Source organism: Talpa occidentalis, unplaced genomic scaffold, assembly GCF_014898055.3.
Source record: "Talpa occidentalis isolate TD23 unplaced genomic scaffold, MPIMG_talOcc4v2.1 talOcc4.5, whole genome shotgun sequence".
Classification (NCBI taxonomy): domain Eukaryota; kingdom Metazoa; phylum Chordata; class Mammalia; order Eulipotyphla; family Talpidae; genus Talpa; species Talpa occidentalis.
The window spans coordinates 105,283,287-105,298,307 of NW_023604861.1; the positions used below are offsets into that span (position 1 = coordinate 105,283,287).

Sequence of the window (15,021 nt, forward strand, 5' to 3'; positions counted from 1 at the left end):
GGCCAAGTCACACGGCTAACTCTGGGGGGTGGCTGATCAGGGAGCTCATCCACTCTGCACAGCGCATGACAACCACACAGCACCTCACTCACCTTCAATGTAGAGGGGCTCCACCACATCGTGGTTAATCAGCTCAAAGTTCTCGTGGCCAATCCAGTGCTCCACATTTCTTTTTCTGCCAGTGAAGAAGTTGTCTACCACCGTTACTTCATGGCCATCCATCATGAGTTTATCGGTGAGATGGGAACCCACAAACCCTGCTCCTCCAGTTATCTGCAACAGGACAACGTGTAAAACACTTCCAGAAAAAGCACAAGAGAACATGGCAACAACTGACTTCAAGGAGACAAGTCTTTGGTCCAGCTGCAGGTTTAACAAACTCAGGAGCAGGGGAAGGAAGAGGACAGTAAGGGTTTTAAAGCAACATCTTCACCTTTTTTTTTAAAAGATTTTTAAAATTTACTTATTTTTATACAAGAACCGGGGTACAGGCCAGATGTGCGGGAGGGTGAGAGGATTCACCAGAGACAGAGCAGGGAACAGAACAGGCAGACTGAAGAAATACACTGCAAAGGGGAGCAGTAGGCAAGACAGGAGAGGTCTGCTGCGTACAGCTTCACAGCGTGGCACTCAACTGGTTGCCTGCGCCACCAGGGAGGCCCTTTTTTTTTTTTGTAAGATTTTATTTATACAAGAACTGGGGTACAGGCCAGAAGTGCAGGAGAGTGAGAGGATTCACCAGAGAAAGAGTGGGAAGCAGAACAGGCAGACGGACCGAAAGCACTGCTGAGGGGAGCAGCAGGCAAGACAGGAGTGAGACGAGAGGTCTGCCGCACCATGTGGGTATCTCCCTGGCTGGTCGGGAATCAAACCTGCACTGCAGAGGCTGTGGACAGCGTCACAGCGCTGCACTCAACCCACTACACCACTGGGGAGACCCACAACATCTTCACTTTTAAGCCAAAGCAAGAGAGCATATTACCTGTAAACTTCTAAGCGGCCTAAAAATTAACCTTCAGTAAATAATAAAAACAGCAGTTATAGGTTTTAACAGGCTGTCTTTGACAGAATCTTATATTATTATGTTTTACAATGGATGGATCACTGGCCATCACTTATATGCTAAGTTAGAATTATATTTATTAAAAAGTGGTTAGTAGGGCCTCCCTGGTTAAAGACAGTGCTGTCAAGCTATCACCAGCCACTGCAGCACAAGTTTGATCCCCAGCCAGCCAGGATGCAACCCACAGCAGACCTCTCCTGACTGGCCCACTGCTCCCCGCAGCAGTGTATTTCAGTAGATCTGCCTGTTCTGCCCCCCACTCTTTCTGGTGAATCCTTTCACCCCCCGCACCTCTGGCTTACACCCCAGTTCTTGTATGCATAAATAAATCTTAAAAAAAAAAAAGTGGCTAGTAAAATGCGGAGATTTGGTGAACTACCCAAAGTATGTGATACTTAAACTGGACTCAAACACCTCACAGAAAACTAGTATCTTTCAAATTGCTTATAAAAACAAATCAAAAAGCAACAGATGCTATTTATAGACAAAAGGCCTAAATGATTAAGTTCCACTGTTTGGTTAATGTATGAGCAGGCATGTGACCCAGTCAGGTAAACCACGAGTGATGCAGCCATGAGGGGTTTATGTGGGGTGTACAGCAAAAATGTGCTCCCAAAACTCAAATCATGGGCCTCCCTGGTGGTGCAAGGGGTTAAGCACCACACTGTCCGCAGCCTCTGCAGCACAAATTCGATCCCCCAGCTGGCCAGGGAGCAACCCACATGGTGCAACAGACCTCTTCTGACTCACCTGCTGCTCCCCTCAGCAGTGTACTTTGGTCAATCTGCCTGTTCTGTTCCCCACTCTGTCTCTGGTGAATCTTCTCACCCCCCGCATCTCTGGCCTGTACCCCAGCTCTTGTATGCATAAATAAATAAATCTTTAAAAAAAAAAAACAACCTCAAATCATAACAAGTGGGAAAAGTTGATTGTGTTTGAAAAAAACACTTTTTAGCTGATAAAATAACTATTCAAATTAAGTGACCGAATTAGAGAGAACTAGGTAAGTGTTTGGAAGGTAGGCGTGAAAAGATTAAACTCAGAAAACAAATGTGCCATGTGAAACTGTCACTGCTGTTCTGTCTGTTCTCTGTCCCACTCTGTCTTCTCATCCTCAGTCAAAACCCTCATTAAGCTCTCCTTCCAAACTAAAAGAATTAAGAGAAAAACAATTCTTTTCACCTAAAATAAAGAGCATAGAAACGCCCAGGGCTACGGCTTTGAAATATTTAATTTGCCAAGATGGGAGTCGAGCAAGAAGATGGAAGAGTGGAGACACTGGGCTCGCCTCCCACACATACAACTAAATTGGAGTAAATCAAAGCCAAAACCCCTGAGGGGAGACAGGGGCCTCTCGAGTACACGCTAAGAGCAAAGGTCTTAGGATAAGTGAACTTTGTTGACTGTGCTAATGGGACAGCATGATAATGGGGCAGCTGTACTCACAAGTGGGAGGGGTGGCTGAGTGTGCTGAGCACCCTAGTATTACTGGGCACTGGAGAAGGGGGTTCATGAGTTGGCACCTAGAACAGAGGGTGCACTGTTGGAGAGCTGCAGGGGTAGGAGGGCAGAGTGAGGACCACTGTCCTGAGCTTGAGGCTCTCAATCTATTGTAGAATATCCAGGGTCCTAATCTGCAGGCAACACAGTTCAAGCACCTGGTTTTCCAACAGAGCGGCAGCTCCTGGGAGCTCAGGTGGAGAGAGTCAAAACACCTGCCACCCCACCCCAGGGCTAAAAAAAAAAAAACAAAAAAAACAAAGAAATGTTGAACAAACTAGAGTTCCAGCACCTGTCAATAATAGCAGCAAACACCCCAAGCTAAGGCTCCAGCAAATTAGCACTCTGCTGGAAAAGAGAACTACTCCCCGTCTGTCCCCCCTATCTACTACAAACTGTGCAGTACAGCACATAGTGCTTAAATGTAGCTGAGAGTGGGGACCTCCCTGGTGGCGCAAGGGGTTAAGACACAACCTATGAAGCTGTTCGCAGCCTCTGCAGCTCGAGTTCAATCCCTGGCCTGCCAGGGAGCAACCCACATGGCACAGCAGACCTCTCCTGTCTCGCCCACTGTTCTCCTCAGCAGTGTGTTTCAGTCAGTCTGCCTGTTCTGTTCCCCACTCTGTCTCTGGTGAATCCTCTCACTCCCACACCTCTGGCCTGTACCCCAGCTCTTGCATGCATAAATAAACCTTAAAAAAATGCATCTCCATTAAAAAAAAAAAAAGTAGCAGAGTGGAAGTAGACATGATACTACCAAGACAGAGATGCTGGTCTGGAGGAGGGGGGCACTGGATCTCCTCCACACAATACTGGCCCCCACCGCACAGTAGGAAGCTCAAGTTCCTGTGTTTACTGGAGATGGTTCCTTCATGCCTTACTAGCCTTGCCCTCTTTTATCCCTACTAACACTCTGTGCCAGGCCTCAGATTACTCCAGAGATGAAAAGACAACAGTCTGAAAATCTATTCCTGTTATAAACCATTAAAAAAAATTAAGAATGAGAAGACCGAAGTACATATCACAAGTGCTAGAGAGGAAAAAAATGCTGAAAAGAGTCCCAAAGCTGCAGACCATATCAGAGAGGAGCTCAAGGTAACAGTTCAGACCACTCTTATGGATGTCAACAAAACAGTAATAGTGGAAGATAAAAAACAGTGGGATAAAGAAAATATGAGGCAGTTACTATTGGGAATAACAGAGTTAACAAACAATATAGCTGATTTGAAAAATACAACCGAGGGCCTAACAACAAACAGAAGGATGGAGAGAATTAATGTGATCGAAAACACAATGCTGGAAAAGACCAAGCAGGAAATGTAGAGAAAGAGAGTGGGGGAAAAAAAAAAACAAAACTGTAAGTCTCCTGAGGGACCACTTAAGGACAAATAATATCCATTGCCGTGGACTAGCACAGCAGTGAACAATGAGGCCGTCTCGGGGTTGAGAGACTGCGCAGGGTGGTCAGGGATTTGGCTAAAGAAATGACAAACAGACACACTTCAAGGGAGAGTGTAAATCTGAGTGCACTTTGAGTCAGTGGTCAGTATATATATGTTTTCTAAAGGCATAGAAACAGTGAACATCAACGCAATCAGCTTGCTCATAGGTTTAGCTTATCATTGACAGGGCAGTGATCTATGTCCAAAATACATCTGGACCTAGCCGCATTCCTAAGTAGACAGGCTATTAACTCTTTCTTTTGTTCTATGTAATTATATTCTTGTTGTACTAACTACTACTACTACCTACTCATTTTTACTCATAATTAATTGTCATGGGTGAATTTATATTATGATGCAGTTAATATCAAAGATACTAAAGTCAAGCACATAATAGAAAGATTATTAAACCAACAATTCTATTATAACACAGTGTTTAGTAATGTTTCATTTGCATTAGCCAAATTATTAAATTACGTATGTTTTTTAATTAGCAATCAATGACCAGAAAAAGGAAAGATTTTAGAAAGACGGTTGTAGCAGAATAAAGTTTGTGGGCCTTGAGAAAGCGAGATAAGGTTCCAGGTGGTCAGCATTTCTTTTAACCATCTTTGTGGCGGCTTCTGGTGGTCGTTATCTCTTGGCAGGCATTCGGCTTCTCTGCATCTTAGGGAGTTTGCTGTTCTCCCCCTGCGCGCATGGTTCCTTGCCCACGCCGGACCTCAGGGACCATGGCAACAGCCATTAGCCCTGAGGGTCACTGCAGGGGGAGGTGCAGCAATCCATTCCATGGGGGTACCAAAAGAAGAGGGAAAAGGCACAGAATTTATTTTAAAAAATAATTGCTAGAAATGATCTTAATCTGGGGCCGAAATCAGACAGCGTGATCTAAGAGGCCCAAAGAGTTTCAAACAAAATAAGACCACACAAATACACACCAAGACACATTATAATAAAGTTGTTCAGTGGCGCAGTGGTTCAGCACTGGGCTTGCTCGGCTGCTCGCAGCCTTTGCAGAACCAGTTCATTCCCCAGCTGCCGGCGAGGGTCCCACAAAATAAACAAACAAACAAACAAAAAAGTCAGGAGAAAAAAGAGCAAATAATAAGAGAACACCAATCAAAAAAGGACTGCAGAAATGCAGTGTGTTAAAGTACACACAATTGCTTCTAGTATTTCGCTAGTTTTAGTAGCAACATAGGACCTGGGTCTTGACTAAAATGGATATGAATTGCTTTTTTCTTGAATAATTCCTTTCTATCTAGACTGCTCATCTTATATACTATAACTGGATGTTTATAAAATGTTTTTCCTTACCAATTTTTAGCAAGCAGCATTTCAAATAAAATTGGGGAAGTTTAAAGAAGCTTCTTCAAACAACTAATCACCAAACCCAGACAAACCCCTGGAATAACAAGAGCTAATACCCAAAAGATAGGAAGGAAAGTCTAGGTTCAAGGTCAGCATTCAAACTCACATTGTTCAGCAAACTGGCAACAACAATGTCTTTTTGAAGGAACCTGTTCTATGTATTAAGGCTACAATAATTACTGAAAGGACTTTAAGTTTCAGTAGCAATAAGCCAGATGCAGGAACCAATGACTGTGAAACATGGCTTCACCTAGGAGATGGCAGATGAGTGAGGACATTAGGCTTATTTGTTGTGGCTCTTGTGCAAAGTGAAATAAATTTAATAACACTCAGCACTGACCTGAGAGCATCCCACAAGGGAATAATAACTCGTGTAAGACTGTGCAGGCTTCCTTGACTAGTGCAGAGTGGAGGTTATCCTCATCTTCCTGACTCATGGCAGCAGGATTCGAAAAATAAAATTTTCTCTGCTGCTGATGACACTGATTTATTTCTCAAGTCATGCTGAAACGCACGCTTTTCTTTTTTTTAAAAGATTTTATTTATATTTGTGTAGACTGGGGTGTAGGCCAGAGGTGTGGGGCGGGGAGGCGGTGAGAAGATTCACCAGAGACAGAGTGGGGAGCAGAACAGGCAGATCTACTGGAATACACTGCTGAGGGGAGCAGCAGGCGAGACAGGAGAGGTTTCCTGTGCCATATGTGGGTCAGCTCCCTGGTGGGGGATCGAACTCAGACCACAGTGGTGATAGCGCTGAGACTTAATTCCGATGCCAGCAGGGAGGCCCAGAACACACATTTTGGATGTGACAGAACAGTCCCTCTCTGAGCCCAAGTATAACAGGCTGCAGACTCTGCTGAGGGGGAGATTTATATAAACCATCCAAAAAGGCAAGAGTTCTTCTAGGACTTCTGGAAGAAAAAGACTACACTTACCATTTAACAGTGATTTAAGAGTATTACTTTGGTGTTTGATCTGCATGATCCCTAAGAGTAGCTGTGACACCTCACAAGGCAGACACTATAACAGAAAAATCAGGGAAGGTGACAGCCAACAAAGAGCCTGTGAGGCCACTGTCACCTCAGGGTGGCCATATCCCCACCTGGGTCTGCTGCCTTGGAGGAGCAACCACCAGAGGTTCCCACTCAAGGAAAACAGACACCCAAGTCACTGAACAAACAAGCAAACACAACATAACTCCTGAAGGGGAGGGGAGGATAGTATCCAGAGTTCTATAATGTTCTCGCTAAAAAGCTCAGTTTTCCACAAAAATTTGAGATGTGCAAATTAACAGGAATGTGTGACTTAGACACAGAAAAACCAGCAGGCAACACAGATTACCTATGTGAGGGACCAGATGTCAGATTTAACAGTCTTCAAAGCAGTCATAAGAAATCAAAGAACTGGAGGAAAACAAGCTTAATAGACTAAAACATTCTAAAAAGGAAGAAATTAAAATGTTATAAAGGAAATGGAAATTCTGGAGTTGACAAATGCAGTAACTGAAACTCGCTAGAGAATAAACAGTCTGCCAAAGAACTAGCAGAAAGAACAACCAGCAGACTTGAAGGCAGATAGAGAGGATTTATGCAACCCAAAGAATGGAAAGGAAAAATACAGGAAACTGGTCAGTCTCAGATAAATATAGGATACCATTAAGCATATACCATGCATATGATGAAAATATAATGTAATATACACATAACAGGAAAAAATTCATAGAACAGCTGAAAAGCCCCCAAATTCATAAAACAGGTGACATATTCCAGAAGCTCAACAAACTCAAAGTGGGACAAATATAAACACAATTAATTAGACAAACACAGGAACTTCATCATTAAAAATGCGGAAAACTAGAGAGAAAGATAAACTTTTAATGTCACTGTGCTGGGTTGCAAACTGTCCTGCAAAATTCATGTCCTTTTTGGTACCCTCAGAAAGTAACCTTATTTGGTAATAAAGGGGCCACTGAAGATGTACTTCATTAAGATACACTCACACTAGTATTAACACAGACCTTGATCCCGCAGGAGACACACAGGAAAAATACTACGTGATTGAGGCAAAGACAGGGGTGAAGATCGCCAAGCAAAGGAACCCAGGGACTACTGACAAGACCAGAAGCTAAAGGAAAGGCACGGGACAAATTTTCCTTAGAGCTTCTGGGGAACATGGTCCTGTCATCACCTTGATTTCAGATGTCAACCTTCTAAAATTGGTAAGTTAGACCCTCCCTGGTGGCCTAAGGTTAAGTTTCAGTGGCCTGAGTTTGATCGCCAGCCAGGGAGCTAACCCAAGTGGCGCAGCAGATCTCTCCTGTCTCACCCGCTGCTCCCCTTAGAATTGTGTTTAAGTAAATCTGCCTGCTGTGCTCCCCACTCTGTCGGGTTTTCCATGCAAAAATAAATAAATCTTGGGCCTCCCTGGTGGCGCAAGGGTTTAAGCACTGCACTATGAAGCAATCCGCAGCACAATCCTCTGCAGCACAAGTTCGATCCCCGGCTAGCCAGGAAGAAACCCACATGGCACAACAGACCTCTTCTGTCTCGCCTGCTGCTCCCCTCAGCAGTATATTTCACTCAGTCTGCCTGTTCTGTTCCCCGCTCTGTCTCTGGTGGATCCTCTCACCCCCCGCCATATCTGGCCTGTACCCCAGCTCTTGTATGCATAAATAAATAAATCTTAAAAAATAAGTAAATGTTTTCAAAAAATAAATAAATGAAATAAAATAAAATGGAGAAAATTCCATTTTTAAGCTACTGAGCTGTTGATATTTGTCACAGCAGCCCTAATAAGAATGAAACCATTACAGAAGTAAAAGAAAAACAACTTAGTGCAACATATAGTAAACGAAGTAGTGGGACAACACATTCAAATTGCAGAAAGAAAATGTCAACCAACAGTGTTATATATAACCAAAAATAACTTTCAATATTAAAAAAATAGATAAATGAAAATGAAAGAATTCACTGAAAGCAGACCTGCTATAAAAGAAATACTAGGATGTTCTTCAGGCCAAAGCAAATAATTCCAGATGGGAATTTAATCTACAGGAAAAAAGGAGGGGAGAAGGGAAGTCAAAATAATTGCATAATTATAAAAAAACAATGAAATTGCATTTTCTCCTTTCTACTCTTAATTGATTTAAAGACCAATTGTATAAGCATAATGATGCAAATATAAAGTCACAGAACTATACACTTTTGAACGGTTAGTAAATTTTGTTAAGTATGTTTTACCACAACAACAAAGGAGTAAAACACGATTGTATAAAATAATATGTACATAATTGTATTATTCCTGTAATATACAGAAATAGAATATAGTTGACAACAGCACACAGAAGGAAGGTGAGGACAAAGCTAGACTGCAGGAAGGAAATGACACCAAAAGTCAACTGAACGCACAGGAAAAAAATGAAGGAAATGAGACATGGTAATAATAGTAAGATAAATTCTGTAAATATCCTTGCTCTCCTTTATCCTCTCAGTTTATTTAAAAGATAAAGTATAAAGTAAAAACTACCACCGTGTATTCTTGGGTTTGTAACATACAAGTTACAATAGAAATAATACATATAAAATGGATAGAAATAATATTCCAAGAAGGGAGACAGGTGGTGGAATAGGAGTGACAATGTCAGCTCACTGGAACTCACCATATATCATAAGTAGAGTACCACAAAGTGAAGAGAGATGTGTAAGAATTAGAACAAGCAGTAACAGAATATGCTGTTTAAATACAGTAAAGAATTATTATAGGGGGCCTCCTTGGTGGTGCAAAGGGTTGAGATGCAGCACTATGAAGCAATAAATCCGCAGCCACTGCAACTCAAGTTCGATCACTGCCAGGGAGGTGACCCACATGGCACAGCAGACCTTTCCTGTGGAGCCCCTGCTCCCCTCAGCAGTGTATTTCAATATATCTGCCTGTTCTGCTCCCCATTCTGTCTCTGATGAATCCTCTCATCCCCCTTCCCCCACATCTCTGGCCTGCACCCCAGCTCTTGTATGTATAAATAAATCAATCTTTAGGGCTTCCCTGGCAGAGGGAGGGGTTAAGAGAGAGCAACATGAAGCTATCCATAGCCACTGCAGCACCAATTCGATCCCCAGCCAGGGAGGTGACCCACACAGCACTGCAGACCCCTCCTGACTCACCCGCTGCTCGCCTCAGCAGTGTATTTCAGTACATCTGCCTGTCTGTTCCCCACTCTGTCTCTGGTGAATCCTCCCACCTCCAGCACCTCTGGTCTACACATGGCTTAACAATGTTTTGGTCAATGAAGGACTCATACAGTCAGTGGTGTCAATAGGCTACACTATCTAGCCTAGGTGTGTAGTAGCCTATACCATCTAAATTTATGCAATTATACTCTATGACACCCACACAATGACAAAGTTGCCTATCAGATGCATGAGGCCTCTCACGAAACATTGCATTACTACATATCGATAGTAACATTAAATGTGAATGGATGAAACCACCACTCAAAAGGCAGTAGCAGGATGTTTAAAAGGTGCAACTATAGAATATCTAAAGAAAATACAATGTAAATCCAAAGATACCATGTCTTGAACATAAAAAAGATTAAAAATATACGGGGGCCTCCCTGGTGGCGCAAGGGGTAAAACACTGCAGAAGCAATCTGCAGTCTCTGCAGCATGAGTTTGATCCCCGGCTGGCCAGGGAGCAACCCACATGGCACAGCAGACCTCTCCTGACTCACCCGCTGCTCCCCTCAGCAGTGTACTTCAGTCAGTCTGCCTGTTCTGTTCCCCACTCTGTCTCTGGTGAATCCTCTCACCCCACACCCTGCATCTCTGGCATTTACCCCAGCTCTTTTATGGAAAATAAATCTTTAAAAATATATATAACATACAAACAGTAAGAAATTTAGCATGTGAAATTAAGTCAGAAGGAAAAAGATAAATATCAGATGGTCACACTTACATTTGTAATAGTTCCTCAGGACAAAGGCAACAAAAGGTCAAGAAAAAGTCAAAACTAGCAAGCTGACCACAGATCTGAGGCACACAAGAAAGGAGGGATCAAAACAGGGGAGGGAAGAACCCAAGGGAATATGGGGCTGGATCATGGGTGATATGGTGGTAGGAGAACTATGGGGACTACAATGATGTAAGAAAAAAAATTTAATGAATAAAAAAAGAAAAAGAAATCTGGCATGGCTATAATGATGTCAGGCAAAATAAAATAAAAAATGTTAATAGGTAAATAGGGGCATTTTACAATGACAAAAGGGTCAATTCATCAAGTGGATTGAACAAGGAATATTTGTGCACCAAACACAGAAACCAAAAATACACTAAACAAAAACAGAAAGAATTGAAGAGGAGAAATAGAATTTAACAACAATAATGAATAGAAGTAGGCAGAATATTAACAAGGAAATAAAACACTTGAAAACCACAACAGACCAGCTAGACCTAACAGCTACATATAGAACAGTACACAGAACACTGGCATAATACATACTCCTTTTAAGAGCACATGGACTATTATCCAGAATAAACCACATCTTCAGCCATAAAATAAGCCTTAATAAATTTGAAAGGTTTCAAATCATACAAAGAATGTTTTGACCACAATGAAATGAAATTAGGTATTAACAACACAAAGAAAGTTGCAAAACTCACCAGCATGTAGAAATTGAACAACACATCTCCAAGTAACAGATCAAAGAATACATACAAGGAAAATTCAAAAATACTTTGAAATGAATGATAATGAAGACGACAAACCAACCAACCAGCTGTAATCACAAAAGTATCAAAACAGAAAAAGTTATAATATCTCATGAGTATTTTCTCTACCCGTCATCAAGAAAAAATGCCAAGGCAGCTAAGGCAGTGCTTAGAAAGAAACCTGTGAGCTGTAAAATGCCTATATTAAAAAAGAACTAAAATCGATAACCTAAGCTTCTACCTTAAGACACTAGAAAAAAGTACATTAACCCCAAAGACACATGGAAGGGAGAAAGATGAGAGCAGAAATTACTGAAATAGAGAATAGGAAAATAAAGTGAAAAACCAAGAAAACCCAGAAAAAGGTTTCTTGGAAAGATGAACAAAAGTGCCAGACTTTTACTTACACCAAAAGAGAGAACCCCAAATTTCTAAAATCAGTAATGAAATGGAGGCAATTACAGAAATAAAAAGAACACACTATAAACAATATGTCCATAAATTAGAAAAAAATAGACATTCCTAGAATTATACAAACAACTAAAGTGACTCAAAAAGAAACAGAAAATCCCAATAGGGAATCCAGCAAGATGCCAGCAGAGCAAAGACACCATCCTACAATTCACAAAGAATTATAAGCGATCAAGAATGGAGCTTTAAAAAAGAACTAAATTGGAGGACTCACACTTCTTAATTTCCTAACTTGCTATAATAATCAACACAGTGTTTTAGTGGCATAAAGAGATATATAGTGCTATGGAAAGGAATTGAAAGTCTAAAAGAAAACATATATATTTATGATCCACTGATTTTCAACAAGGATGTCAAGACAATTCAACGGGGCATGATTAGTCTTAGCCATATACTCGGTAGCCACACAAAAAATGGAAAGATTCTTATTTAACATCATATACAAAAATTCTCTCAAAACGGATCACAGACCCAAATGTTAACAAATGGAATAAAACATTTGCTAATCATTTATCGGATAAGAAATTTGTATCTCATATAGATGTCTTACAGATCAATAAAGAAAAGGAAAAAAAAAAAAACAATTAAAAATTGGGCAAAAGAGGGCCTCCCTGGTGGCCTAGGGGTTAAGTCTCAGCGCTATCACCACAACAGCCTGAGTTCGATCCCCGGCCAGGGAGCTGACCCACATATGGCACAGAAGACCTCTCCCGTCTCTCCTGCTGCTCCCATAGCAGTGTATTTCAATAGATATGCCTGTTCTGCTCCCCACTCTGTCTCTGGTGAATCCGCTCACCTCCTATACCTCTAGACTGTACCCCAGTTCTTGTATGCATAAATAAATCTTTTTTTAAAATGTGGAGTTGTACAACTTTGTGAACATATTATAAGATACTTAACTATATATTATGACTTTTATGGTATGTGAATTATACTTTGATTTTAAAAAGCAAGTTGCTCAATGTCACAAATATTAATCAGATATGCAAACTTACCAAAATTCTTTTACGATCCTTTTCTGATAAAAATTTTACTGGCGGGTATTTCTGAGTGAAGCTGTAATCACAAAAGTATCAAAACAGAAAAAGTTAAATATCTCATGAGTATTTTCTCAATCTGTCATCAAGAAAAAATGCCAGAGGGCATCCCTGGTCGTGCCAGGGATTAAGTACAGCACTATGAAGCTATCCACAGCTTCTGCAGCATGAGTTCGATCCCCAGCTGGCCAGGGAGTTATCCACATGGCGCAGCCGACCTCTCCTGTCTCGTCTGCTGCTCACCTCTACAATGTATTTCAGTCTCCCTGTTCTGTTCCCCACTCTGTCTCTGGTGAATCCTCTCACCCCCTGCACCTCTGGTCTACACCCCAGTTCTTGTAGCACAAAATCTTTAAATAAAAAAAAAGGCAAGAAGGTATTAATAAATCCTATTCCCCCCTCTTCTCCTGAGAGCACGACATTTCCCAATTCCAGCATTCTCTTCCCCAACCAATTGCCCTGGACAAAATGATTGGTCATGAATCCTTTCTGGGCATTATATTCATAACCAAAAACATCTATGTGGACATTTATTTAATCATAGTTTGTAGAAATCACACTGATATTAGAGAATATGAAAGGAAGGCTTTTTAATACAGGGATCTGTGGTTGGGCTTCAGGAAAACCCTTAAACATATAACTTTAAATTTATAAACAAATCTTTTTGAATGGATGAATCCATTGCTTTCATCAGAAATAGTTCTTAATAAGAGAAAAAAAAGGTTTAAAAAGCACTGCATCCAAACTTTAGAGTAAAAATACATCTTCTCCTGCAAAGGTGACTTATAACTTCCATATTTTGGAATTAATGACTCACTTGCAATCAACTATTATTAGATATTGACCTGTAGTCAACAGCTAAGATGTAAACATTTTCCTACACTCAAAAAAAAGTACACATACCTTTTTTCCAAATCTCTGATTTTCTCTCTGAGTGGTTCAATAATCTGAAACAAAAATCATCAATGTCAGCTTCAAAGCAAAAACATTCCTTCACTACTTTTACTCCACTCTCGTGTTCCAGATCATTACACACTGCAAAGCAGCAGCTGATTTCTTCTACACTTCACTTCCAGGTTAAGATACACCACTTGAATCACAACTGTAGAATTGAGATGAAAAGTGCATGTTGGCACTCTTATCCAAAAATGCCTAACTGGGGCCTTCCTGGTGGCGCAAGGGGTTAAGACACAACCTTTGAAGCAATCCACAGCCTCTGCAGCATGAGTTCGATCCCCAGCCAGGCAGGGAGCAACCCACATGGCGCAGCAGACCTCTCCTGACTCTCCCGCTGCTCCCCTCAGCAGTGTACTTTGGTCAATCTGCCTGTTCTACTCCCCGCTGTCTCTGGTGAATCCTCTTACCACCCCCCCACACCTCTGGCCTGTACCCCAGCTCTTGTATGCATAAATAAATAAATCTTTAAAAAAAAAAAAAGATGCCTGTAATGGCAGGAAGGGACACTGAGCAGGTTGACTATGACTATGCAGACAGGGTAAAGGAGGAAAGAGTCCTGAAGCCCTCAGTGGCTTTTGTAGGCTTTTATTGGGATTTACCAGGTACATGGCAGGCAGAGGTGCTGGGGGGCATGTTGCCAGCCTCCCAGCCCCCAGCAAGTCTTTATTCTTTCTGGGTTCTCTGGCCTTCTCTTGCGTTCTCTCTGCTTCTCTCGGCTTCTGCTGGTGTCTGTGATGCTGCCCTTAAAAGCCCAGCTTAGCCCAAGTGAATTCCATCTACATATGCCCACACCCTATTCCAGGTGCCCACCATGAGGCATGCATTCGGGACTGTAGGGTTCCATCATCTATCCTAATGGCGGGAGGGCAGAAAAGCCTGATACTTTTTACCTTACCCTACAATGCCTAACTGACAAAATCCACCATTTTTAGTTACCTACTGCACTATGAACAATGTTTAAAGGTGGTTCACACTCACAAAAACAGGCAGCTCAACATCACCTGTTTCTTTTCAGAAACTAATACCCCCCAGGTACTGCCCACAAAAGCTAATCACCTTGTTTCTGCAACCACCTTACGTCAATCAGCTCCAGGACATAAATCTCAGGCTGTGACTCAACCCAGGTCTGTGAGTGTCAACACCTTGAGCTCGAACAGAAATTCAAGAACATCTAAGGGCTTCCTATACCTAACAGCATCTGGCCTCAAATCAAAACGAGTACTCCCCACTGCTCCCACAGTCAATTTGTATTTACTTTTATTTGACAAAAACATAAACAATTATTACTAAATAGAAGGTGTCTCATCAACCAGGGGAGCTAGCTTTCAGTAAGGAGCTAGCTGTTCTCCCATCTCCCATCATCTCTGCCTATTAGGTGGGGATGTTTTTCCTCAGCATCTGCTCAGATGAGTGGCCGCTGGCACCTGTCCCCATCCTGGTAATCACTTCCCTTTCCATTAGAAATTCTAGAAAGG

The 15,021-nt window shown here is 41.8% G+C and overlaps 1 protein-coding gene across 2 annotated transcripts in view; it reads right to left on the reverse strand.

The window, feature by feature from the left end:
* The window catches only part of UXS1 (UDP-glucuronate decarboxylase 1), an 85,969-nt gene that overhangs the window by 43,733 nt on the left and 27,215 nt on the right, over positions 1–15,021 (reverse strand). For both annotated transcript variants that reach the window (XM_037528052.2, XM_037528051.2), the window contains exons 4-6: positions 13,493–13,536; positions 12,548–12,608; positions 93–273 (exon numbers count right to left, since the gene is read on the reverse strand). In XM_037528052.2, the coding sequence (XP_037383949.1) occupies positions 93–273; positions 12,548–12,608; positions 13,493–13,536 (286 nt within the window). The remainder of the gene's footprint in view (positions 1–92; positions 274–12,547; positions 12,609–13,492; positions 13,537–15,021) is intronic.